General features: G+C 42.2%; 3 protein-coding genes across 10 annotated transcripts; 1 reads left to right on the top strand and 2 right to left on the bottom strand.

The window, feature by feature from the left end:
* The first annotated feature begins 259 nt into the window (after positions 1-259).
* oxa1l (OXA1L mitochondrial inner membrane protein) lies at positions 260-10,821 on the top strand. 5 transcript variants are annotated; one of them, XM_051428644.1, is made up of 12 exons: positions 327-429; positions 538-638; positions 1,360-1,494; positions 2,043-2,325; positions 2,484-2,627; positions 2,715-2,800; positions 4,011-4,175; positions 4,405-4,509; positions 4,599-4,758; positions 4,878-4,958; positions 5,585-5,727; positions 7,361-7,717. In XM_051428644.1, exons 3-11 carry the CDS (start codon positions 1,447-1,449, stop codon positions 5,701-5,703), a joined length of 1,191 nt encoding a protein of 396 aa, XP_051284604.1. In that variant the 5' UTR covers positions 327-429; positions 538-638; positions 1,360-1,446; the 3' UTR covers positions 5,704-5,727; positions 7,361-7,717. The 5 variants fall into 5 exon arrangements, with proteins under 5 accessions (XP_051284602.1, XP_051284601.1, XP_051284599.1 ...); XM_051428643.1 differs by having other exon boundaries at positions 538-651; XM_051428642.1 differs by lacking the exons at positions 538-638; positions 7,361-7,717 and adding an exon at positions 10,446-10,821 and having other exon boundaries at positions 260-429.
* Positions 5,913-16,542, bottom strand: slc7a7 (solute carrier family 7 member 7). Of its 4 annotated transcripts, XM_051428638.1 has the most exons (11): positions 16,308-16,541; positions 15,570-15,630; positions 13,834-14,467; positions 11,126-11,251; positions 10,857-11,001; positions 9,168-9,291; positions 8,237-8,340; positions 7,998-8,094; positions 7,713-7,862; positions 7,396-7,579; positions 5,913-6,622 (listed from the first exon to the last, which is right to left on the bottom strand). In XM_051428638.1, exons 3-11 carry the CDS (start codon positions 14,321-14,323, stop codon positions 6,552-6,554), a joined length of 1,491 nt encoding a protein of 496 aa, XP_051284598.1. In that variant the 5' UTR covers positions 14,324-14,467; positions 15,570-15,630; positions 16,308-16,541; the 3' UTR covers positions 5,913-6,551. The 4 variants fall into 4 exon arrangements, with proteins under 4 accessions (XP_051284598.1, XP_051284595.1, XP_051284596.1 ...); XM_051428635.1 differs by lacking the exon at positions 5,913-6,622 and having other exon boundaries at positions 6,643-7,579; positions 16,308-16,542; XM_051428636.1 differs by lacking the exon at positions 5,913-6,622 and having other exon boundaries at positions 6,643-7,579; positions 16,381-16,542.
* Positions 16,543-19,387: 2,845 nt separating this feature from the next.
* Positions 19,388-26,246, bottom strand: si:ch211-212k18.5 (sal-like protein 4). Its single transcript, XM_051428632.1, has 3 exons — positions 25,839-26,246; positions 20,798-24,132; positions 19,388-20,663 (listed from the first exon to the last, which is right to left on the bottom strand). Exons 1-3 carry the CDS (start codon positions 25,912-25,914, stop codon positions 20,433-20,435), a joined length of 3,642 nt encoding a protein of 1,213 aa, XP_051284592.1. The 5' UTR covers positions 25,915-26,246; the 3' UTR covers positions 19,388-20,432.
* Between the last annotated feature and the right edge of the window lie 824 nt (positions 26,247-27,070).

The following is a 27,070-nucleotide window of genomic DNA, read 5'->3' as shown; positions in this document are numbered from 1 at the left end:
ACTTTCAATCTCTCACACTTTTTTAAGTATAATTTGTTTCGTATTTTAACATGATGATGAAGCTATAACTCTGTATGATGGTTGTATGTTATCTTATTTTTCTCTTACAAATTATTCTGATATCAGAGGCTAAACAGATGAATGTTTTATTTTTTATTTGTATTATTCTTTTTATTATTCTTATTTATTTATTTATTTCATAGACTAATGTACTGGATCCGGTTGTACATACTCCGGTACGGTAGGTGGCGGTATACACCTGTAAGCCACTACAGTTGACTCCTCACGCTTTCCGTAGTGTGATCATTTCAACCAACAATGGCGGCCATCAGGAGCGGGGTGACTCCGAGTTGCCTCGCAGTATGTTTCCTGAGACACAGTGGAAAACCGAGCCGAGGCAGCCGTCCTCTTTCAGACATTTGGAAGCACGTAGGTCTTGTTTACAGTTTCCCATTTTGAGTTTTATTCCTGTTTCTGAAATAAAGCCGCAAACAGCGACTTTTCCCGGCTAACATCCACACTGTGTGACTTTGACAGCAGCAGCCTCTCTTACTGAAGACAGAGTCCTCCTCCGAGACTTCATCTCAACGAGAACAGCAGATACGTGTTTAAAAACCACCAGCAGGTTTATTTGAGAGGTCACTAACTGAGGTTAATACACCTGGTTTACCTGAGGTTGACACAAGAAGGACTATCCAGACAGTTTTTAGTGACAGTTTTCTATTAATTCCCCCATTTAAAGTCCATTAAGTGTGTCTCACCTGAGGTTATAAGTCACTAATAATCACAGATGTATTGTAGGACAGATTCCCACTGCACAGCTGCTAGTGCTGTAATTATTGATATAGCAATACATTTTAAAAGACACAGTTATTAATGTCAGAGGAAATGTTTATGTTAAAAGATTAAATATAATAAATGATAAAACGTTATTTTTGTGATAGTCAATAAGACTCTCCTCTGATTCAAGTTACCTTATAATACTTCCAGTTTAGCTGAAGTTCAAATGAACCTTTGCTCATTTTGAAAGAGCCAAATAAAATAGGCTTCAATTAATGATTGTTTTATTTTGATTTATCATTGTTGTTTTTAGTTAATGTGAAAAAAAAACATCCCACAGTACTGAGATTTCAGTCTACAGTGATATTAAAAGTGTAACCACGTAATGTAGCTTTTCTACCTAAGAAGTGACTGCAATGATTAATCACTTATTCAATTTATAATTTCCGCTCTAATTAGGTTAAATTCAGAAAACAGCTGCGATTTGTGACTCCTGAAGCCTGTGCCCCTGAATGTGTCATCAGGTTGTATTTATGTGTACGTCTGGCTGACACTCTCGTCTCTCTGCTTTTCAAACAGCGGCTGCTCCTGAAGTCCCATCTGCACACAGTGTTTGAGTGTCACAGCCCCGCCACCAGGACCCTGCTGGGCTCCAGACGGCGTGGGATGTTCCTCTGGGTGAACGCCGCGGCAGTCAGACACAACAGCTCACAGGTGAGTTGGCGTACAGGTGATTACTCTAATGGCAAAGCTCTTGAATGCTCTTATTTACACTCTCATCGTGGACTTTTGCCCTTCATTTTTTAAGTAAAGTACATTGATTTGTACCAGAAATCTCAAATAGAAATGTTATGCTATGGATTATATTTCACTTTATGATGCATCAAAATATTACCACCAGTTCTGGATAACATCCACCTACTTTGGCATGTTTTAATTAATGTACAGCTTTCACTCACTGTTATGCTGAGCTGTTTAATTTAAGGTTAACCTAGATAAATATTATATTATAATATATATTATTATTATTAATATATAATATTATAATATAATATTAAAGTTAAATTGAACAGCTGTTTGAATGAATCATTATTGATATTGATGATTGAACTGATATTTACAGATCCCACCTAATGATCGAATCCTGGCTGCTCCAGTTGTGGAAGCTTCTGGCCTTCTGAGACCACATCTGAAATGAAATGATCTTTCTAGTTACCATATAACTTGAATGATGTGATTTTTATTTTCATTCATATTTTTAGATCCCAGTTGAAAGAGTTTCAGTACCAGTAGTGGACATCTCTCCCCCTCCTCCGGTCTTGGTTTCCTCTCCAGAGCCTGCGTCCGCTGTTTTAACGCAACCAGCCATTGAGCATGTGACTGATGCTGTGCCGACTGCAGCGGAGGTCTTGCAGGCTGCCACTAGAGAAACCAGTTTAACAGAGCTCGGATTGGCCCAATACACACCAGTGGGGATGGTCCAGAACTTCTTAGACTCCATGCACTTGGACCTTGGTTTGCCCTGGTGGGGGGCCATAGTTGTAGGTAAGCACAGATTAAAAAAAAAAAAAACTAACAATAAATCTATACACTAAAGCAGGTTACATCAGAAACTTCCAACAGTGTTTACTGTATTCCCTGTGCCCTAATATTGTCCTGTTCTTCCTCTTTCCTCTGTCTGTTGATCCCTCACCCACGTGTAGCAACAGTGTTTGTTCGTTTGGCTGTGTTTCCGGTCATTGTGAGCACCCAGAAGGAGGCAGCCAAGACGCACAATTTGTTGCCTGAGATGACCAAAATCAATAGCAGGCTGGATGAGGCAGTAGAAAGTGGAGACAAAGTTAAATGTAAAAATTTGTATTCTCAGTCACAATTATGTTAATTATTCTATAAGCCTCATCAACTTGTCATAAGCTGTTGTTTGTGTGTTGCAGTTGCCAAAATCTACTCTGAAATGAACTTGTTCCAGAAGGAGCATGATGTAAAGAATCGCAGTGGCTTCCTAGTTCCTATGCTGCAGGTCAGTTTATATCTGGTTTCTCTATCATGTTGTACTGAGCTCTAACACCATTACATTAACTCTGGGGAACTTTCAATCTTAACTTTTCAATAAGATGAAAATGCACCTAATTTATTAAAGCAGGATTTATTTTCATCTTTCTATATGTTGGCCTTATGTGGAGACTGAATTAAAATAAATAAATAATAAAATAAAATCAACCTAACAAGGGATACTGTCACACTCAATAACATGTCAGGAGCTGATGAAAGAAATGTTACATTAATTTAAACTTTGTATGCTGTTGTAGTTCATGTTTAATGCTGTTCACCTCAAAAACATTTCCCCCATTTCCCCTTTTTTTCTTTCTAGAAGTCTTTTACATTACACTTCTGTATCCGTTTGCAACTGTTACTGCGTAAACAGCAGTATACTGTAGATACTGAAGTTCTTTTCATAAAAACTAGTATTAACCTTAATAGTTTTTATTTTGCTGAAGCATTTTGGGAATAAAATCTATAAACGTTTCTATTGAATCCTACTTTCCCATCAAAACCCAGTGTACTCACAAGTCCAGGCAAAGGGGGAATGTGAAATGATCGTTTATTTAAAGATGTAGATCAAAACATTAGGGCAGGTGATTCTTATTCTAATTCTAATAATTCTAATCTAAAGTTACATCTCAGGGTGATCCATTACAGACTTCATATTCTGTTCTGACTTAAATAACACAACAAAACCTTATTAGTGTACCCGTTGTTATACACTCAAAAGCTTTTAAAAAGTTTTAAGATTTCTCTGCAACTTTTACTTGCACCACGTTGGTCTTAAATGTCTTGCGCACTAAAAACTTTATTATCTGTCGTAAATAACAGAAATATATGTATGTGTATTCTAGCACTTAAAGAGAGAATAATAGCAAATATAAACATTATCAAACACCTTATCGTATGATATGCAATTCAAACTATATATGAACACATTTCCTTTAATATTAATTCATAAAATATGTAATGTGTGATAACATTTAAAAATGTAGCAAATATAAATATGTGCTGAAGTGGCTATTAGAAACATAACTGTATCTGTATTAATGTTTATTGATCAGTATACTTATACAGTACTGTTGCATTTTAACATTTTCCCTTTTTCAAAGGTGTTTTGTTGTTGAATTATATTTTAAGATATTATATGTGATCAGGACAAATCGCCTATCTGTCTGTTCCCGCAGGGACCAATCTTCATGTCTTTCTTCTTGGCACTGAGGGAGATGGCCCATCTGCCGGTGCCCAGCTTGCAGACCGGAGGCATGCTCTGGTTTCCAGACCTGACAGCAGTAGATCCCTTTTATATCCTGCCTTTGGCTTCCACTGGCACCATGTTCTTAATCATGCAGGTCAGCCACCTTTTACCCAACTCGTCAATAGGTTAAAGTAACTGTTAAATCAACCCTGTTAATATGTACTTTTTCAATCCCAGTCAGAATAAACAATCAGCACAGTTATGAGACTAATATGGCTATCCCTGGACTAACAGTTGTGATAGGTGGTGGTATGATCTTGTTATAAACTGTTGAATGTCGTTGTGAATTTCCTAAATAATCACCTCACTGTCTTCTCTTTTAGTTGGGTATAAAGTCTAACATCGATAGCCCCTATGGGCAAGCCCTGAAGAATATGTCCAGGATCATGCCCTTTCTCGTCTTCCCCCTCACCATGAACTTCCCCGCGGTGAGTATTTAACCTCCCCCACATCATAATTGAAAGAGTACTTTGTACATTCACTGTCTAAAATCCTTTTCTCCTCAAACAAACCTCAGGCGGTGTTTACCTACTGGCTGACCTCCAACTGCTTCTCCTTGGGTCAACTCGCCCTACTCAGACACCCCTCGGTTAAATATATCTTAGGGATCCCCGAGAGGATCCAACACCCGCCCTCCAACCTGCCACGTCAAAACATGATCGAAAGCATGATGAAGAGTTAGTGTCTAAACGTACATCCAGTAGAATTTAAGAACATTAGCACTGTTAAACTATGGAGCTCAGTTGACACAGTGATCATTTCTGTCTTTGTCCACCTCTGGTTTGGTTTCGCCCAGGCTGGAGAAAGGCTCAGCTGGTCATGGAGATGGAAGAGAAGGAAAGGAGAACCAAAAATCAACTGGACGTCACAGATAACGGTCAGTCTCACCACTACATCATCAGCTTCACACAGACCTATTCCTTCTTTGGCTTTATTTCAGCTGTGTGCCACTGAGAAACAGCTGGCTGAGGTTGTTTCTACATGATGGCAAAAACATGTATTAATGTGCACAATAACTCCATGACTTCAGAAAATATTCTCTATTAATACTGACAGACGGGAATAAAGACAAGCTGTTGGATTTATAGTTCTAACAAACTAATGGACTGCTTATTCATAATTTAGGCAATTAAACGCCATTGAGTAATATTCTGGCCATAATGTGCACTGTAAATTTTATCCACAATACATACTTTGTAATGTCTTTATGTAGAAATTGGACATGTGCTCCACCTTGTGGCCAGAGCCAGTAATTGCAATATAAAAAGCTAATTGTAATCAGGTATTTAATGGGGGTTAGAGGGGTTTAGATGAAAAGCTCATCACTAAGCAAGTGGAATAGTACTACACATGCTGAAGGCTAGAGGGAGCCATTATCATGATTATCTCTGTGCGGTCAAGACTTTGATTTCTAATTGTACTGAAACTGTAAATGGGTTCAAAATTAACACTACACGAGATGTATGACTTTCAGTTTAGCACTTCTTTTCATCTTCTTTTCAGGTCCTTCTTCTTTTCAGACTTTTGACCACAATCCTCTCGAGCAGACCCCACCCGTACCGTCAGCTAAAGACAAAGAAGCTGGTGGCAAGGCGAGGCCATGGAAGGACACAATTGGATAGATCAGACTGGCTGACTGCTTGACAGTATGTACTTATTATTAATGTACATATTTATGGGTGGGACAGGGTTGTTATTATGTATTATTCTGTTTAAAATCTGCCTCAAAACAACCACTTTGGTGTATATATTTTAATTTCTGTGCGCACAACACATTAATCCACTTTCCCAGAAAGATCCCTGGAGCATAATGAAAGAAATAATCAATGTATGTTGTCAACAAGTAATTTTATTATAAATACATGTTTGCAGCAAAGTCATTTACTCAGAAACTGCAGAAACAAATTAGTTAAGTTGTGTAAAATAGCCCTTCACTTCACCACACCTTGCACCTGACAGTATAAAACCTTTTTATGAATGAAACTCCTTTACTGCTCGATTTCTATTTGTGCAAATATTAATATTAATAATAATAATACCAAAGTTTCTATGGTCAGCAGTGCTTTTAGTTTCAAAGATATTCTCCTGTCCACTTCAACAATTTAACCATAATAATTTGCCAACTTCCAGTACAATCAGAAAGGTATTACGGTTATGTAATTTCACACGAAATACTTGAAGGATCAATTAAATAATTCTCTACTAATACGTACAGTTCTGTAATAAAAACAGGTGTTCTTCAAGAGTGTATAAAAATGTTCAGCTAGAATGAAATCTTGCCAACAAGCACCCGGGGCGCCATCATTCGCGCATTCATTGACATTGTGACCGGGTGATGATTGACAGGTCTGAGAACTGCGGTCCAGCTCAAGCCCAAATGTTTGGTCCATCGAGGCCTCGTGGTAGCAGCGACTGGCCAGGATGAGTTCAGGTTCTACATTTGTGCATCATCAGTCTCCGGCACAGGGCTCTACTCCTCCTTGTCGTCCATTTCAGTCAGAACAGAGAAGCACACCTTCTGAATCAGCAAGCCGGATTTAGCTGAAAGAAGTGGAGACGGGAGAAACATTAGGGCAATCTGTTCATCTGTTATTGGCCTGAATCCAGCTGCAAACACTGACACCAAATTTAGTTTGAGCCAGTGTTGAGCTCAAGTGAATTGCTCTGTAGTTGTTTACAATCATTGGAAACAAATAATCATTAATTGTAAATGTATGATTTCCTATTAACAATTTACAAAAACTGTGTTGACACAGAATACAAAGTCTGGTTACAAACAGTTATCAGTGTGATAAATCTTTCACAGTATATTTATTGACATACAACATTTCTTTTTTGTTGCTGCCATTTTCAATAAAAAAAATACCCTCTTTAATCAAAAGAAAAAGAGGCTGTTGTTTTAATTTAAATGAATATCTATAATGTTTTCTTAGAAAAACAAACATTACCTTTGATCTTGTACAACGGTTTTCCCATTATAGGGTTCAATATATGACTTCACATTCTTTGCATTACATCCCAATTAAATGCAGTAAAATGCTCAATAATGAATTGATTAATTGATCCCTGTCAGATGGTAAAGCTGGCCTTTAAGTCAATATCATAAGTTCCCAAGCATGTTTAAGTTTATTTTTTTGTTACATCCATCCTGCCAATTATTAGTTTGTGTTATTGTTTTTCCTGTAATTAAAACATTTTATAGCAAGGCTGCAAAATATTAGCGTCAAAGTTGGATCTTTATTTCACAATCTGGTTTAAAACAAAATGTCTTTTCAATAGATGAAAACACTGAAGGATTCCTGGGGCTCTCTTACCGATGAGGCTTCGTAGCCGCAGTGGCCTCTTATGTGCCGGAGTGTAGCAGCAGAGGAAGTAGACGGGCACTCCTGACAGTGCGATGCCAATGCCGATCAGGGAGTTGATGGTGTCACTGTAGAGCGGCACCACCACGAGGAAGACGGTGAGGAGACAGAAAACGATGGGGAAAAAAAGACTGAGCTGAAGAAGAAAGAAAGAAGAGGTTGGATGATGGTTGGAATCAATTATGTAGTTCTATAGCACCTTTCAAAAACAAAATGTAAATAATATTCAGTAAAGTAAATTTTAAAAATGCAGTAAAAAAAAAAGTTACCTTTAGTGGTCTCTTTCTGTCCGGCTGCTTCCAGCGCAGATACAGTTGTCCCAGAATGGATAGACCGACAAAGAACCAGTAGCTGAAGCTGTAGTAGTTGATCAACCTGAACACGTCTTCTACACACAGGTATATGAGAGCCATGATGCCCTGCAGGAGACATGCAAGAAACATAAATCCGACTGCGAAATGTGGTGGTTATGGTTTTCCTAAAGGTGCAACACATAGCAGCTAAATGAAACCATGAGACAACAGGAAAATATAAGATGGCGAGGGTTGACTGACGTTGAAGAGCAGGGCGGGGACGGGAGTGTAGCGGTGGACATGGATCATGCACAGGTAGTCAGGCAGGTGGCCCTCTCTGGAGCCCACGAAGAACAGCCTTTAGAGACACAAAAAAATATGCAACAGAGCGGTGATGAGTGAGGGACACAATGGAGACAATGAATGAGTGAGTGGGTGCTGATAACGCGGGGGAGAAGTGATGGCAAAAAAAAAAAAGAAAATCCAATGTAATCCCTCACCTGGAGGAAGCCAGGATGGAGGCGTTGAGTCCTCCGAAACAGGAAAGAGCCACGGCGAAGGGAATTGTCCAGTTCATTACACCAAACACCTGGTCTGCAAAAGTCTGAAAAGAGGAGATTAAATGCTGTAAAACTGCACGTTATAGATAGCAACAAGTGTTGGGCAGTATGACCAAACTGTACTTTTTAAGATTCTGGTGGACTCACAGTATCTGTTCTCTATATAGGTTTATAGTGGCCTATTCTACTGTCAGGAGTACATAGAATATAAAAACATTTCAATGTCATGTTATATACTGAAGGAAACAATATATGAAGGGAACATTTGCAGAATGTTAATAATGTTACATAGTAAAAGCAGCACTTAAAAATAAAAAAGAAGCCGCCCGGTTAGCTCAGTGGGTAGAGCTGGCGACCCATGTACCGAGGCTGAGTCCTTGCTGCAGCGTCCCAGGGTTCGGGTCCGACTTGCGGACCTTTGCTGCATGTCATTCCCTCTCTCTGCCCCCCTTTCCTGTCTATCTTCAGCTATCTCTATCATAAAGGCAATAAAAACCCCAAAAAATACTTTAAAATAAATTGACAACAACTTCACCATTGCTGCCTTTTCAAAACAAAATACTTTAAAATATATGTATTAACACTATAAACTGACATAAAATACTCAAAGTATGTGAGTATTCATAGAGGTATTTCTCAAATATTCTACTGCACAAGTAAGAAAAATATTGTCACATATTGTGTGCCATTGGCATTTTGCTTTGTTATATAGTAAAAACAATGTTGCTCCCTATTGAAGAGTTACAGCAGTTATTTCAGTTATGCAACAGTGTGGCAGTATATGAAAAATTCCTATCATACAGGAAATTAAGACCAGCAGACAAGTTCATCCAGTACATGAGCCAGGTGATTGAGGATTATATGCACTTACCACAGCTACAGCATCACTGTCTAAGATGGCATTGATGGGGAGGATGGTGTAGTAAGCCACGTTGGTCAGAATGTAGATCACTGTTACTATGGGCATGGAAATAGCGATGGCCAGTGGCAGATTCCTGTAGTACACACAAACAAACAGCAGAGGGAAGCAAAAGAGGTGAGTCTGAAACAAGGTTCATGCTTCCTCAGGAGTCTGTGGGTCAAGAGCAAATCGACCTTCTGGGTGAGGGGAGGATGGGGATTGTGATAATCGGTCACTTAATCTGCCTGGGAACCCTGGGAGAGGCTTGTGATCCAATCACATGTGTAGTCTTCAGTGGTGGAATGTAATTGATTTACTTGAGTACATCTCCAAATTTGGTGATTCTGAATGATTGTGATAGACTGAAGGATTAAATGTTCCTTTATGGGTTGAGGAAATTCTCCCACTTATCAAGCTTAATAAACTCTTTAAAAACTGTCTTGGATTAGCTGGAAACGCATTGTCACGAAGCTGAAAACAGCGCTGTGTTTCTGAGGTCACGAAAAGTTATACGTGGCAGCGATGCTACAATGCATTGCTTTCGATTAAACTACCCAACAGTATATAAAGTAGTTAAAATGAGCTCAACCATAAACATCTACAGCTGTAAAATGCAACATACATTAATGTAGCTGTAATATTAATGCAAAAGCATCATATATACTCTACACTGACAGGAACCATTTTACTGCACAATGAGAATATTACAGGATAAGTCTGCATCTAAAAGCAATACATGCCCATATGTTGAAACACTGAAACAGTTTTTGCTCTTTGTGATCATTCCTCCTGTACACACTGGCCATTAAGAACTCCCCCTTTCTAATGTGCTTCCAGTGTTAGTGTTTGGACAGTTCCCATTCTTTGTAAAATATATATTCCAAAGTTTATCTGCAGCTAATAATATGAGGGTTCAGCAGAGTAGGAATCAAGTAAGTATCATAGATAAGTTATTTTTAGAACAAAATTCTTTCTTTGTTTTCCCAGTTTTTACTCGCTTAGTTACATTGGATACATCTAGAAAGATCATGTGATGTCCAGTATAAACAAGACAAATGATTACAACGAGCTAAAGTGTTCATTTTGGCATCTGCATCATCTTTAACATTTCTTTTAACCATTATTCAGGAGTCTCAACCAAGTTCCTGTGAAAACAATTAAATCTAAAAAAAAGATTTAAATGTTTTCGCTTGCATTATGTGGTTTATCTTATCTTAAAATGTTCTTTGATCTGATATTATGCCCAAGAAAAGAAACGGCTTCCACCATCCCTCGGACGATCCCTTGGAAAGGATGACCTTTACAGCACATCTCTACATTGGAATGCTCTGTCCATCATTGGTGACATTAAACACCCCCTCCATACTGTTTGGAGGTTAAGCTGCTCAACTCAGGGCGACGCTACAGTGTACCTCTGGCAAACAAAAGGATCTGTAAGGGATCTTTTATACCGAGTGCAATAAACTTTATGAACAAACTGCACTAATCTGAACCCAGAAGGTAGGCATTGTGTTTATGTTGTATTCATTGTTGTGATGAGATGAAATCTGCCACAAAGATGTAATGTGATTTATCTTATCTAATGACATTAAAGGTGATTTTCTGGCCTTGACCGGACAATAAATGTGTATTCTGTTTTATTCTACTTGACCTCCTTACCTCTCTGGGTTCTTGATCTCCTCTGTGACAAAGTTGAGGGTGTCCCATCCCGAGTAGGAGAACAGAGCGGAGTACAGAGCCAGAGCAATGTGTCCTGGATCCTGAGAGGAGCCTTCGAACATGTCCTCGAAGTTCTGTGTGTGACCTGGAAATTAATGCAAATGACATGAAGAACCAGTTTCTTTAAACCATCTGACCATAGGCTTTGATAATATTATATGATGTGGTGGTTTAGGATGAAAGAGAGGAGTTAGTGACGCCTTTAGCACCTTGTCCGATCTTCACCAGGCCAGTGATGATGACAGCGATGAGAGCGATGACTTTGGCGTAGGTGAAGAAGTCCTGGACCCTGGTTCCCCACTTTACATAGGCACAGTTCACAAAGGTCAGCAAACCTAAAGGGAGAGCAGCCAAAGCACATGTATAAAAATGTGTATATTACTCACACACACACACACACAAATCAAATCCATGAGCAGCCTCAGTGGGTGAGATTTGCTCTGTAAACTGTGAGTGTGTGCCAGCATGTTTCCGTGTGAGAGTACGGCTGGTTTAAGGAAACGCTGCTGCTGACTCAAGCAGACTGGCCTGTTGTTTTTCAAATGAGGAAACAGCTGAGTGCAGCACATACAACCTCACACAGAGACACACACACACACACACACACACACACACACAGGTACAGTCGTGAAAGTGAGGCAAATTTTAAAAGCTATAAAGGAGTGTTGTGAAATCACCACTGATCTGGTGACTTAAATTTCTGCTCGAGGTTGGTGAGTTGTTACCTGTTTCTACTTATTGACCAACAGTCCGAATGACTGACACTGATCAGTTTTTCCTCATTGCCCTCCTTCACTTTGAGCAGCATTGATGTTATTGGAAAACGTGTTTTCGTCCCTCACTCTGTGACTCATCTCTTAGGCCTCTTATCAGCATATGTTCATAAAAATGGAGATAGTAAGGCACCGTATGTCTGCTCATTTTAAATGATCTAGTAGTAAAGGAGGGTTCAGTGAAACAGTGAGTTTCACACAAATTGTCCTTCCTTTAATCATATCATTCATTATCTTGCTCATTTCAGTCAAAAACCTCTTTCAGATTAAAGCATTCCTTGTTGTGTTGATCTTCCTCCTGACTCTACAAGTCTTGTAAGCACTGATTAAACAAATTCACCTGCAAACCAGCTGAGTGGGCACATTTTATCTACAATAGCATTAAGTTCATTCGAGGCGCCCCCCCCGCTCACAGACTACATTTATCGCTCAACACTGACCTCCACATCACCCAGACATCTAAAGGAGAGGCCAAAACAGTATTACATCACCGCCCTCTCCTCCACATTGACCACGGAAGCGCCTTCAGCCACAGTGAGAGGACGAATCATAACACTATCACCTTCCAGCCCATTGATAGGAAGAGGATCATAACAGGTCCGTTCCCAACAGGGGGCACGATGCCCCGGACGGAGGTGAGCGGCGATGAGCAACGGAGACTTTGCCACACAGAAGTAGAGGCGTGGTGTGTTGACAGTGAAAGGTTAGAAGGGTGGGAGGTGTGAGATCAGGTTCAGGAGGCTGACCGACTGGTAGTGGAGGTCAAATATGGTCCAGATGTGAGGTGAAATGGAGATGTTTAGGACTGTGAACTCACATGCGGGTGGGATGCTTTGACACCCGGGGCTCCAGATGTCGACTGCTTAAAAGCGTTTAACTTACATGTTATTGAGTGAGGAGGTGATGTACAAGTCATAATTATGAGATAATAAACCATGACAAAGTAAATCTAAAGGTTGAGTTATTACATTAAACCTTTGAGATAGTAATTCAGAATTACAGAATTAAAGATTTCCCAAGTCAAAAAGGTTCCTTAGTGAATATTTTGAGATACAAAATTAAATTATAAAAAATAGTAAGTAAAGTTGACTTACTATCTCTTAAGTTCAACTTTTTAAACTTTGACATATTATCTTTGGACTTAATATCTAGTAGCAGTATTTTTATTTTATTTTATAATAGATAACTTTTAATCAATTTTTTTTTCTTTGCATAAATGGGCTTCTTATCATCATCTCCGAGCAGGAGGGGCACAATTTCCCAGTCTCAGTGTCCTAGAGTAAAAGTTTTCACTGACAGGAAGTGTGTTTAGTTTGGGGTTTAAGCTTCAGTCCTGTGCTGAGCTGTCAGTAGCCCGTTAGTCTCTCAGGTCAGAGTCTCACTGCGGGAAGGACTTTACCTCACAGCTATCAGCAGTCTCAGCCCTCCTCCGAGCACGGCTTATCAGAGCATGGCACGAGTGTGTGTGAGCATGCAAGCCTTTCAGGTGGGCGGTTGATGAATGAGTAATATTTATTGCAAAAGAGCACAATGTGTGTATTTTTTATCTTAAATATCAGGGCTTGCCTTTGATATATTACCTTCACCGGACCTCTCTCTGTCTTTATGCTTCTTCTCTCAGTGTCTGGTTGCCTGAGTGTTGGTATTTCTTCGCCTCTCAAGTTGTGCTCGGTTGCCTCGGTGAGCAGTTTTGAAGCGATCTTGTTAGTTTGATTAACTCAGTTTGTCAGCATTGCTCTTTCTCAGTGCCATTGTATTCTAGTTACCTCGGCAATCTGGGCCACATTTATTAACAAAGTTTAGCTCTATGTTTATGAATAATTTCTTGCTGTTGCTGACTCAAGTCCTCATGTGCAAGGATTTCTAAATCAGTGCTTTTTCCCTCTACTCTTCCTGATTGCCGCACACGTTTTAATGGGGTCGTTTAGTTCCTCTTTTGGAAGAGCTGCTGACTGCAGCAATGGTGTCACCATTTTTCACTTCTCTAGTCTACAAAGCTCACGTGATCTCTTTCAGATGGGAGACTAACCGTGGCTATGACAGGCCCTTTATATCGATTACTCACTTGTACACTGACTCACCTCCTCTCCCTCTCTCAATGCCATACTCACACATACTGACACACTCTCCACATGTGTACTTACATATACAAGCAGCAGCCAGCAGCCTGTTAGCCACGTATGGAGCTATACAGGTGGGGAAGATGGGCTGCACCATGTAGTTGGAGAACGTGATGGCTATGACGGCCTGGCTGGTCGGCTCGATGATCAGCAGCGACGTCCACAGGCGGATGAAGGCCATGAAACCCCCAAACGCCTCCAGGATGTAGGCATAGGATGCCCCCGACTTGGTGATGGTGGTCCCCAGCTCGGCGTAGCACAGAGCCCCAAACACGGAGAAGATCCCTCCGACTGTCCACACCACCAGAGAGAGGCCATAGGAGGCACTGTGGATGAGGACGCCCTTGGGCGAGACGAAGATCCCCGAGCCGATCATGTTCCCCACAATCAGGCAGACCCCATTCAGGAGGGAGATCTCCTTCTTCAGTTTCATGGACTCCTCGCTTTTAGACTTTACAGATGGGGGTCCGCCATTGGGTGCCTCTTGCGTCGGGGCAGGGCTATAGGATGCCATTGTTCGTGTTTTTGTGGTTTATTTATTTATTAGCAAAAAGCAAGAAACTGTTTTCTGATCAAGATTTCAGTCACAAATTTTTGCTTTGATGTTACTGAAGATTTAAAACGTTCCTCCCAATTATCTGTGATCATCTCCTGCCATCTGTGGAGAAAACACACAAGGTCATATCAGTGATGCTGTTACCATGGAGACCGATTTGGTCACGGCATACGTACAGCAAATACTTGTGTTGTTTCAATCCTGTCCCAATCTAGTCAAACAAAAACATATTTACATGCCATGGGCGCTAATGTGGGAACAAACATACACACAAAAAAAATCACGTAATACCACAGTAGCGTACACGGTGTCTGATTTCAGAGCAGTTTTGTGGATTGGAGAGCCATTAGGGCGCAAAGCAAATGGCCTTTTAAGGTTGAGTGTATTGACAGAGAGACAGGGAGAGGAGCAAACATGCCACATGTCTGAAAACACAGGCTCATTAGCAACCATACGTATGAGCTGAGGAAGAATTACCAACTGACACACGCATTTTGACTGATAGCTGCCCACCGATCCACCTACACGCACATGTAGTTGATGAGTTTAAGGGTGTCAGCACAGTGGCTGGTCACATGTTTTCCAAAGTTCATCATCCTCAGCATGAATGGAGTTTGATTGTGAGACAGACACTCATTGGGCAGCAATAAAATAATGGCAACTTGCCACAATCTAATGTACATACAAAAACTTAACAAATTAACTTCCTTTAATTGAATTAACTGTTAATGGAGTTTTGAATGAAAAAGGGTAAGCTATGTCAAGGTTTCGTAAAACAAAAAATACAGCCCAGTTTCAACCAAAAACACTGACTTTTTACCTTCACATCACCAACAAAGTCTCTAGGATTGTTCAAGCACTTCTTGATGAGCAGAGTCAGACAGATAAGACAACTAAGAACAGCAACTTAAGACTTTTGGAAAATGGACTCTAGCAGCACAGAATCTTTAGATTTAGAAAGAACAATGAGGTGTACAGATGTAACAATTGATCCAAAGATAGCGAACAGAAGACACTAAAGAAGGTAATTCATCTGAAGAGATATAGAGGAGAGTCAGGCAGAGAAAGGATCATCAGAGTAAGTGAGATAGCTTGATAGCATAAAGACATCATTTACTGCAGACTTAACCAGAGTCTAAGAATAATCATTAAAGACACGGAGCTTGTGAGGAGAAGGTAAGAGTGACCGTAAAAGTTCAGATACCTTGAGGCAGCAGCAGCAGCAGCAGCAGATCAGCAGCACGTGGGTTCCTATGAAGGAGTGACTGCGGAGGGAGAAGGACAGTGGATTGAGTGGCCCTGCATGTGATCAGATGCGTGCCACAGACACTGAGAGGCCAGGCTCTTAGAGGAAAAAGAGAGTGCAAGGTCCAAAAGCAGCTGATAAGTAGTCCTTCATGAGTTACTCAAGGTTACATCCTGGATCTAGAAAAAATCCTCTCAACTCAAGTGTTAGGGGAATTATTCAGCTCCCTTTTTTGGGGGGGGGGATTCATAAAGCAACCTTTTTATTATTGTGATGGTAAGGGTTTTTTTTTATGGGTTATATCAGAAAGATAGGAGGAATCACCTGTTTGCAGGATGTCCGGATCCTATAAAACATAAAACAGCTTACTTTGTTACAGATCTTCCTTTTGACATGATAATAAAATAATAAAATAAAAATAAAATCTAAGAGTCTCACTATAACCCTGAAAAGACTCTTCAGTCACAATATGAGTTTCTCAGAGCACTCACTTGATTTGATTTCAAAGGATGCGGTTTTACACGCAGTGCTGACAGACAACAAGGTACACGTGGAACGACGTTACAGGTTAATAAATGATCAATAGGCTCGAGCCTGACGTTGTAAACTTGACTGTCTTGTATGAGCGGCTCAGGAGGAGCCGTGTTGGTGAGATACAGTCAAGTAGAAGCAGCTGTTTTAGGGGGGGAGACTCACCTTCTCCAGACGGCTCCGTGTCAGCCTTCTCCTGGGTGTGCAAACTGCTCCCAAATAATGTGTTTTTATTCACCTCTCCTCGCCTGCTCGCCCTCTCATTCTCCTTTCCTCTCTAGTCCAGTCAACAAGGAGCCTCTTCGTGCGTCTTCCTCCGCTGTCTCTGCGCGTTTGCTGTGTTTGCTCTTCTTCTGAATGTGCGTCTGCGGTATTTTTCACCTCTGCGCTCCTCAGCTGATGCACTTGTGGCTTTTATATACTTCTGGTTTCCAACGTTTCACTAAGGAAACGAGTCAGAGGAGGGGAGGAGGGAGGGAGGCAGGATGGTGGGGGGGTGGGGGGTTTAATTGCCTCGCATTGTGTCTCCTGAGTGAGTTTCGCTGGGAAGGTATATGGTTTTAATTAAATTATCCCGCTCATCAAACAGGTGTTATCATCACAGGAACTGAACTATTACCGGTGGTCCTTTGATAAATGTGAACAGTGAAAATACTGCAACAGGCAGGGAGTTTAGGAATATATATATATTGATATATATTAATATATATCATAATAAATATAAAATGCGGGTTGTAAACTCACTTTAGGTACCAAAGACACACTTTGGGTCCACTGTTATTTTTAATAGGGTCTAAAAATGTATGAGTGGCTAACTAGACGTGTGGGTAAATTTATATATCTTCATAAAATGCGAACTTGCTTGCAGAAGTTTAATATATCTCTCTATAACCAAAACATTTATAAAGTAACAAAATGTTGATACTACTAATAGGCCTAGAATACATTAAGATTAAATTAAATGTTTATTATTTTTGTGCAGGATAAACAATAATAATGATAAAATAAAGTGAAAAATAATGCAAACTGAATATTATATATAGGCCTATTATATATGTGCAGTCAAATTTTAATTGTTTGATGGATGAGCCAAACTATGGACCATAGCTCCCTCTTGTGGATTTAAACAATACTGAAGGACAAAGAGTGTGTCTCTCAAGTGGAGTTTATTCTGACTCTAGCAGGCCTTTTTTAAGCACCCACTGAGGGTGATGTAACATCCCTACAATGTGGTCAAATTGGATTAAACGTGTAGTTTTAGTTTAGTCTAGTTTTATTTACTCAAGAAGTTTCATTGAGATCAAGCTGGCTTTTATAAGAGAGACCTGACAACAATACATGGACATCACAATAAGAGTTATAGCACACACACAGATTGACTGATAAATAAAACAGTAAACAAATGCTATTATTAACAAGCAGAATAATGTTGAGATGAGTGTTACTTTTGTTGAGATATTTGTGTGTCCCTTTAAAACTCATAATAGGAAAGTCTGGTTTGTCCCACCAGACTCAATACATTTTTTGGACTTATTAAGAAAACAAAATAACAATGTTTTTAAAGATCACCTAAAGCAAATTGAAAGACTTCATTAGCATTTTAAGCGGTATACAAATATATATATTATAACATACTATAATGTAGTTGTACCCAAAAAATGAGGACGTTTATAGGTTTATAAGTTACTAATGTCTCTTATGAAGACACAATGAGTAGCATTACACTTTTTTTTTGTATTTTACTACATTGTAATTAATTATCTGTTCATACAGCAGTTACCACTAATGGGTGCCCACAGGAAGATTTATAGTTGTTGACAAATACATTAATAAACACTACATTGTAAAGTGTTATAAAGCTTATTTATTAAATATTTCTATGCTGCTTATGAATGCTAAATAGGGGGACTAAAGTTAGGGTTTTCCGATACACCCATTTGTATGTTTTACTGATTTTGCTTTATAAACACATATTTAAAAAAGTATCTAATAGGCAAATTGTGGGAAAAATAGACTACAATTAACATGACACTTCTTTGTCTATTGCTGGTCTAGGGGTGGAGTTACATTGTACCTAAATGGCAGCTGTAATTACCAAAATCACCTTAATTAATGGTCATTGTGGGCTAAACCACGTCTTTGTCTCCCAAATAACTGTTGATTCTTTTTAAATTGTAGACCAAATATGCATATTACATGACCTTTAACACTTCGAAAACTTTTGTCCTTCCTGCTGAAGATGATTGATGCTCATTGATGAGTGAGAAATGTGTTACATGCGATTAAAGCCTGCAACCATCACCATCACACCTGTGGACTGTTGTATTCACTGCCACTCCCTGGGTCTTTCTTAAACTGAAAACTATTAAAACGACTTTTCTTTCTTCTTCGTCTTTCTTTTTTTTTTTTGATTGAGACATGTCCCTTGTCGCCCACGAACGCATGTGGACAAACTTCTCACACATGGCTCCTTTCACTTCTTTTGTCCCGCTCCCTGCCCTGAGCATTCTTTTCCTTGGTTACCGGTTGTCATGGTTTCAGGAGCCCCTGTAGGCTAAAAACTGGAGGGATTAAAGGCGGCCATTTTGGGGACAGCTGGGCCAGGTTGGTCCCTGTTGCCCCCTGTCCCGCTCCCAGTCACTCTGGGGGGAAGAGGGGTAGCATTGTGTGAGGATTAGAGCTTCCTGTGTGTCAGCTCATTACACGGGGTGGGAAGAGGAGGGGGGAGTACAGGGGTGAGGGGGTGAGCAGAAAGAGTGAGGGAGAGAAATGAAAGAGAAAATGAAAGAGAGTGCGTATGAAAGAGCGTATGACACAGAGAGGGGAGGGCAAGGCAGTGGGGAGGAGGGAGGGAGGTGGCGGCCTCTACAGCTGCACCCTCAATCACACTCATACAGGGTCTGATTATCCTTTTCACACATACATACGCACACACACACACGCACGGTACTGGGGAACTGAAACATATTAAAAGACACTGAGGGCAAAAAAAGGCAGAATTAGGAGACAGCTAGCCCAGCGCCCCAGACAAAGGACCCCCCGATCCAGACACACAGAGAGCTGGAACAAACAAGTGAAAACTGACCAACAGCGTACATGCAGGCGCACACAGAGTAAAAGCCATGCAAACAGAATACTTAAGCAGATAAATGAATTCACAGAGATGCAGGCTTAAACTGAACCCAGACAAAAAATACAAACCCCCCCTTAGTCTTGAAAAAACACAGACAAGCAACAAACAGGTCTCCTCTTCACATCGCCATTGTTTTATTTATCTTTTATACAACACATGGGAAGCATGGGAACATATTTTGTCATTGCTACAAAAAAGGGTTTACAAATGGTAAAGCAAAGCATACAAATACTAAAACTGGGCTAAGCAGGAATGCAGTGAGTGTAGACAAATTCTGCAGGAGCAGAAAACTCTCAAGTGCTTTGAGAGAGGAGAGCAGGGGGAAGAGGGGGGGAATGAAAGATAAAGGAGGGCGGGGGGGTTATAACGGACAGAGCTCATCCTTGTTGTCGATTTGAACCTGAAGATATCATCAACAGCAAGAAAAAACATTTACAATCATCAATTTGAGGGTAATTAAGGTAATTTGCCAAGTTTACAGCTATAAGTACAAGGACTGTTCACAAAAAAGTACTGATAATCTAACACAATCATCGTCATCATTATTATCAACATCATCATGGTTATCGTCATTGCTAACATGTGTTTATTTAAGTAGATGTTTCGGCAGCACAAGACACAGTGCAACTCACAGTGCAACTCAGCACATCAGAAACATGCTTTCAGCAGCATGGCATTAAAAAAAAGGAAGGAAGAATAAAAGAACAATAAAAAGGCATAAAATGTAACTGCAGCTCATATTTACAAACATTGGCCATTAATAATTTGGCCTGTTTTGGTATGGAGTTCATCTTCTGGAACTTCTGGACCTTCCTCTTATTCAAATCAGCTTATACAGTATGTGCTGAGATAGGTGTCAGCAAAAAAAGCGCAAACAATTAATTCTCATTGTGACAATGCTATGAAGTGTGTACGATAAGGCCTCACTGTGGTCTTTGAAATACAAAAATACATGGCTAAATTACTACATTCACAAATCTCTTGTAATGTTACCACAATGTAACTACAATACAAACTAGCTCTATCTGCCTAATGCAAAAGGTAAACGTGAATTAGAATTAATAACTCTACGAAACAAGTCATTCTATTAAAAAAATACATTCCCTTGTCAGGACCCTTTAAAGGCTGACTGCAGCCATTTAATGATACTAACTCTTCTACACAGAAGTGTCCATAGACTCGTCCGCCACACTAGGAACAACACTGATTGGTAGAGGATCTGTGCTGTCATCTTTCTCAGGGGATTTAGCCAATCCCTGCTTTTCTTCTTGCTGTCCTGGGTTCTTATTGGCTGAGTGTGAACTGCGATCCTCCACAATGTCATTTTCATTGGTTTGAGCCTTGGAGGGGGTATTGGTCAGTGATCCAGGGTGAGTTTTCATATGGCCCTGTCGATGGGAAACACAACACATTTGTAATTTACTCACAAGTCCAGTCCAAGTATTACTTCCTAAATATTTTCATATTACAACATCAAAATACTTGACTTTTAAACAGTGTCCACAACATCTTCAACCCTTACCTTAAGTCCGCTACGGCTGGCATATGCCTTTCCACACTGGGAGCAGCTGTATGGTTTGTCTGGGCGAGGAGGCTGGGTGGGCAGTGCTGGTGCTGGGACAGAGGGCTCTGGGTCCTCTGAAGGCTTTTCTGGGACACCCTCCTCCACTGGAGCGTCCTTCTCCGGCTCTTGATCCAACACTGGCAAAGGCTCTCTCAGTGTGGGAGTCTCACTCTTGCCTTTGCTTTGGGCAGCATCTTTATCTTCTGCCTCCTGTGGCACATTGTCATGTGCCTCATCTGCTTCAGGGATAGCTTTGGGGCTGGCAGGTGGGGTGAGTGCAGGTAAGGGATTTGCAGCTGGTGGTTTGGGGTTAGAATCAGGACTTGTGGTGGGTTTGTCTGTGGAACAGGTTTCATCATTATTAACCTCTTTATGCAACATATCATTTTCTACTCCAGGCTTTGAAACACAGAGGGAAAGAGGGGTGTCATCTGCCTCTTCGTCTCCATTCACTACAGCTGAAAGAGAACTAGCTAAGGGTGCTTTGAAAGGACTGGTGCTGCCCAGGTCAGCATGGGTCTCCTCCTCAGAGTTCATGGGGCTACCACCAGCTAGGGAGTTGTCTCCCAGACGCAGGGGGTCCTCAGCTCCCACTGGTGGGGGATTACGGGTCAGGGGTGGGCTAACACTGGGTGTTGAGCCCTCGGATTCCTCCGTCTTCACAGATGTAGCATCAGCAGCTGTGGATTGCTTAGAAGTGGACCCTGAGTTGAGAGCATCCTTTGTAGATTTGGAGCTTGTTGTTAAGGCCAGAGGAAGGAGTTGTTGGGCTTTAGATGGGGAGTCTATGGAGTCATTCTTGCCATCATCAAAGATGGCATTCTGTGTCTCTGCACCATCTTCAGTAGGCATATCTTCGTCAGGTGGTATTTGCCCTCCTAGATGCAAGCGGATATGATGCTGAAGAACCAAGGCATTGGTGAACTTGCGTGGGCACAACGGGCAGGAGTTCAAGGCACGAGAGTTGGCTGGTCTTGCACGGTGAGTGGCCAGGTGGGCCCTAAGGCTTCCCTTGGTGGAGAAGGAACGACCACACAGCTTACAAGGGAACGGGCGCTCTCCCAGATGTGTGGCCTGGTGCAAACGCAGAGCTCTGGGGCAACTGAGGACACGCAGACACACTCCACACTGATTAGCAGCCTGGCCAGTAGGCAGAGAAGCGGTAGCTGTGTTAGCGCCAGAACCTGAGACTCCCTGGCTGGTCATTAGTCCAGTAGCATTTGCACTTGGGCTCAGGCCGAGAGCAGCCAACATTTCCCTGCGATAGGCACTGGAGGTGGTGGTCAAATCATGGCCATGTGTGTCCCCATTTGCTTCAGCAGAGGTTTGTGAGGAGGAAGAAGAGGCACCTCCATGTGGCTGCTTTTCAAGCTTCTGTACCAAGCGCTGCAACTTGGAGGTGTCTGAGGTCTGGGTAGAGGTGGTGGGAGAGGAAGAAGAGGGGGAGGAGGTTGATGGTTTGGGGAAAGGTGGAAAAGGGAAGGGAAGCTGATGAGGCGAAGTGAGGTGGGAGGTGGATGGGTGGCCTGGGGCCCGGAGAAGTGCAAGGTGGTGAGGGGAGGTGCCTCCAGGGAAGAGAATCTTAGGGAGGTGGGCCAGTTGAGAGTATGGGGAGGTTGAATGGAGGCCAGAGTGAGGAGGTGTGTTTTCATCAAATCGCTGTTGCTTTACTCCTTTGAACTGGCTGCCCATGGAGGAGGAAGACGAGGATGAAGAGGAAGAAGGCAGTACAGTGCTGGATGCGCTGGCAGCAGCTGCAGCTGAGGCTCTGTTCAGCTGTAGCAGTGAATGGGCTGTGGACAGCAACGCCATGTCCACTGAGGGAGGCAGAGGTAGAGAGGAAGGAGAGGCCCGAGTGGATGCCCCAGACAGGAATCCTAAAGCCATGTTCTCTGTCATCCCAGGAATGCTTCCTTTTACTGCATTAAACGGCTCGTCGTCATCAGCCCGCCGTTTTCTTCTTCTCTGGATGGCACTAGGAGCAGGGGTACTCTGCATTTGCTCCGACAGTGCTGGGGGCAACAGGGAAAGGGACAGCTCTGGGTTCTGCTCTCTGTGTCGCAGGAAGTGGGCCTTTAGGTTCCCTCTGGTTGTAAAGCGGCTCAAGCAGACTGGACACTGGTAGGGCCTCTCACCTGTATGTGACCTAAGATGGATCTGGAGAGATGAATCACTGCTCAACACCTTCCCACAGAAACGGCACACATGCTGAGGGCGTCCTGCTGAGGAGGCGGAGCCCAGAGAGGAACTGGGCTGGAGATCCTGGGAATGGCTGACGGTAGGAAGGGGAGGAGTCACGAAACTGATACCATTGTTATGACCAAATGAGGAGGTGTTGGATGATTTCTCATTGAGGTAGCGCGGTGGTAGACCCAATGACAAGGACAAAGGGTGTAGGGAGGCAACAGAGGAGCTAATAGAGGATGAAATAGATGAGGAAGATAAAGAGGAAGAGGTAGAGGAAGATGGAGCTCTGCTGCCATTAACATGTGAAGCACCTGATTTGGAGACAGGTTGGGGGAAGAGGGAAGACGGAAGGCCAGTCAAAAGTGATGAGGCTGTGGTTACTGGCGTGGCCGTGGAGGGGTGTGTTGGTGATAAAGATGCTGCTCCTGTAGATTTCTGGTTGGTGTCAGAACCGATAGCCTGTGTGTTATTATCATGGCCAAAGACAGCCCCACCAAGCCTTAGAACATGCCTACAGATCTCCTCTGTTATCTGCATCTGGTGGATTTGCCTCTGCTGTAAAACCCTGAGCTCCTCTAGTAGTACTGCCAGGGTCGGCGGCACCTGGATCTGTCCCTGCTGCCCTGGAGAGCTGGAGGCCTGCTGCTGACCTGGACTGGAGCTGTCACGGTGAGGCTGCACACACTGAGAAGAGGAGGAGGAGGAAGAGGAGGAGGAGGTAGTGGTGGTGGCTGAGCTGCCCATTGGCGGGGATGTCATTGTGGAATGAGAGTTTCCTTGGTGGGACAGGCTGTGGGAACCTGAGGTTTGACCCAGGGGAGGAGGTGAGTGAGCCTGGGACGACAGTGAGGGATGAGGAAAGTCTGGGGAGAGGGAAGAATGGGTGTTGGGGAGGGAGGTGGTGAAGGGGGCAATGTGGCTGGGCCAGTGAGGAGGAGGCGAGCTCTCGCTGGGCAAGGAGGGCGCGTGGAGCCCACCAGGGGATGGGCGAGGGGCCAAAGGCGGCTGGCAATCTTGGAGAGAGGTGGGGGACGAGGAGGAGGACCCTGATGAGGTCACTTCTGAGCCAAGAGATGTGGACGGTGACTTCATGCCCAGGTGGTCATCTGGAAATTGACAGAAAAAAGGAGAATAAGAACTTTTTAAAAACTTTATTTACTTGTTTGCATTATTATGCAATCTCGTATATGAGCCCAGATATTGTATGTAAATTCATTACAACTTTCTTCAGTTTTGAAAAAGAGTGTTTATTTAGTTATTGTTCACAAGTTTTGTTTGCAAATGTGTGTGCATACCAAAAGATCCTATTACGACTTCAAAAGTAAATGCCTGCTAAGAAATGGCCTTGAACAAAAAAAATAAACAAGTGAAAGAAACTCGGCAGTCTATGAGTCTTTGTAATGTCTTGTCTCAATCTGTGCTCTCCGGAGCAAAACTCCTCAAACATCTTGCACACACAAAAAAGCTTACAGACCACCTTGCTGCTATGGCAACACATTTTAGAGGACAATGGGCATCACCAAGACAACCCATAACCCCTCTTAACCTACCCCCTCCCTACAGCAGTTACGTCTTTCATCTCCCTATTCACCCTTCCCCCCTTACGTCACAGTGGAGGTCAAGGGTCAGGCCACGCTAAGGGTTCTGGGCACTGTCCAGACACTCTGATTGGTCAACTAATCTGACCTCTGCTGCTCAGGGGTCAAATTCTTTCAGAATCTTGAGCACAGAGTGAGAAAGAGTAAAAAGAAAAAGAAGGGGGAGGGTAACAACAATGGAGAGACAAACTAACTATTCCCTCCTGGAGTGATATAGTGATGGCATGAAAGACTGTACCTCTGTGAAATTCCTTCCCAGTGACTTATAAACAAACCTGAACCTGCAGGAAACACTAAAATAACTCCCAGGCTAAACTTCCACTTTCATTTGTGGAAGTTTACCTGCAGAGCCTCGGGTGCATGCACTTGAAGATGTAACCCATTGCAACACAGAACAAGTGTGAGAGCAATGTCTCTATCCCCTCCTGAATCTTTTTTTCTCATCTATCTGAGCCCCCCCCCTCCCCCAAGTGTGTAGGGGTATACAGTCAATAGAGCTGGGGGGGAGAGAAAGAGGGAGAAAGAAAAGGGGAGGGAAGTATTGAGAAGGTGGAAAATGGGGGAAGTGGGGTGCATAAGAGAGAAAAGCATGGACGGAGCGCAAAAGAAGAAGAGAATAGAAGGGTGGAAGATTAATCTTTACCAAAAACACTGCCTTCCCTTCCCCCCACCCATGCACCTTATTGTTAACAAATAAGAGAGTGCTCTATACTAATCAAAGACCTCCAGCAGTCAGCCCTGAGCAGCCTGTTGGTTTCCTAGAGGACGAACAGCACATGAAAATGGCCACAGATGTATGTTAGTTAATCCTACTCTATTCACTTCACAGAGACAAGTTTATTGGCCCCGACCAAAGTGCCTAAGGCCTCCATTTAGTGGGGCCCATTACAGTGAATGACAAAGCAGGAGGGGTTTCTTTAGTTGACAAACTTAGATCTTAAACTTTTTTTTTTTGTCTCTTAAATCAGGTGCGTTTGTTGGAATGTGGCCATGCGTAAATAAACGTGTGAAAATGACAGCAATCATCGAGAAACCACGGAATAAATACACAATTCACATAAATCTAAACCCAAAGTGTTTGCTTTTGTTAAGTCATCTGAAGATTGTAAGACTCTCAGAGTGAATGAGCACCATTAGGGATGCAGAATGGTTGCCATCTTAAAAGAAATGACAAAAAAAAAAACGCATGCACACTCGTAAAGATGTTTTCTCACCGTGAGATAGCAGCCTTGGGCCCCCCGGATCCGCGTTAACGAGATGCTGGGGTCGCTTCTGCTTCCGGCGTGACATGATTCACGGCGAGTCAGACGGAGAGGGGGGCATCAGTCGGTTGAATGGCACTAGGCACGTTTTTGCGCACTTGGAAGCGCTCCTGAAACCATCCAAGCATCCAAAGTTCAAAAGTCGCGCAAAATCCCGCAAAGTCCTGAGATTAAAAGGAAATTTCAAAGGCAATGTGTAAGATCACCTCTAAATGCAAAAAGGAGCGTGTTTTTTTGTTTGGAAGAGTGTCAAAAAATAGGACATAGGTGTTTGGAAATCCGCAGGTCTGCACCGTGTCATAGGAAGCTGCCGCGAGTGCGTGTGTGTGGCTGTTTTCTAAAGTCTCTTCTCCCCCAAAAAACTTGTCCAATTTGCGCCCCTCCTCTCCCACTGCTGCCCCGCTGCATGCACATACAGGGAGCACACACACACACACACACACACACACACACACACACACTATACACACACACAGAACCACTCCTTGTTCTTCAATGATATTTGCATTTCAATGGCGTGTAACACACAGCCTCCCTGGTTCTCTCTTTCTCTTTCTCCACAGCTTTATTTTTTCTTTACACACTCACCCAGCAGCTATAAACTTTCAATAAAACATGACAATTAGGTGTCAAAGCCGTTGGAAGCCTAAAAAACAAATTTAAATAGGCTGCTAGAATTGGCTTTAACCCATTGCTAAAGATAAACGTTTAATCTTTCATGGAGGGAAATTAAATCATCATGGGTCAAATTAAGATACAATAACATGTCTAAAAGAAGTCCGGTGACTCATCAATTAGGTGTCATCTGTTTATGACCCCCCCTAGTGTACTGCGCCTAGTGTGTAGTTCTCAGCAAGGTGGATAAATAATGAAATCATAGCCATAATAAGTGGCTGGCAGGTGGTTTTCCAGAGTCAAAAATCCGTCTTCCCAGTGGTATTATTGTGCCTGATGAGGAGTGAACAGGCGATATTTCTACCCTTTGATTTCCATAGGGCCAATTATCCACAGTGGTGCAGTGAGTGGCTGTTGTGTGCAAGTGGGGCCACACAGCCATTCCACATGCATGCATGTATTTCGTGTGTTATCACCAAAGCGCATAATACCCCCACCCACCCCCCAAAAAAAGCATCTTACACTGGAGCTCTATTTAAAAGGCAGAGAATAGATGGGAATCTTTGACA

This window comes from Dicentrarchus labrax, unplaced genomic scaffold (assembly GCF_905237075.1).
Source record: "Dicentrarchus labrax unplaced genomic scaffold, dlabrax2021, whole genome shotgun sequence".
NCBI lineage: Eukaryota > Metazoa > Chordata > Actinopteri > Moronidae > Dicentrarchus > Dicentrarchus labrax.
This window is presented reverse-complemented; position numbering and strand designations above follow the sequence as displayed.

Coding starts and splice junctions, on each gene's coding strand:
- si:ch211-212k18.5 (XM_051428632.1), bottom strand. CDS start 25,914: ATGTCACGCCGGAAGCAGAAGCGACCCCAGCATCTCGTTAACGCGGAT. Junction 24,133..25,838: donor CCCAAGGCTGCTATCTCACG/GTGAGAAAACAT, acceptor GTCAATTTCCAG/ATGACCACCTGGGCATGAAG. Junction 20,664..20,797: donor CCAGCCGTAGCGGACTTAAG/GTAAGGGTTGAA, acceptor TCCCATCGACAG/GGCCATATGAAAACTCACCC.
- slc7a7 (XM_051428635.1), bottom strand. CDS start 14,323: ATGGCATCCTATAGCCCTGCCCCGACGCAAGAGGCACCCAATGGCGGA. Junction 11,002..11,125: donor CCTGGTGAAGATCGGACAAG/GTGCTAAAGGCG, acceptor ATTAATTTCCAG/GTCACACACAGAACTTCGAG. Junction 7,863..7,997: donor TCCCCGCCCTGCTCTTCAAC/GTCAGTCAACCC, acceptor TGTCTCCTGCAG/GGCATCATGGCTCTCATATA.
- oxa1l (XM_051428642.1), top strand. CDS start 319: ATGGCGGCCATCAGGAGCGGGGTGACTCCGAGTTGCCTCGCAGTATGT. Junction 4,176..4,404: donor CCATGTTCTTAATCATGCAG/GTCAGCCACCTT, acceptor CTTCTCTTTTAG/TTGGGTATAAAGTCTAACAT. Junction 4,759..4,877: donor GATCGAAAGCATGATGAAGA/GTTAGTGTCTAA, acceptor GGTTTCGCCCAG/GCTGGAGAAAGGCTCAGCTG.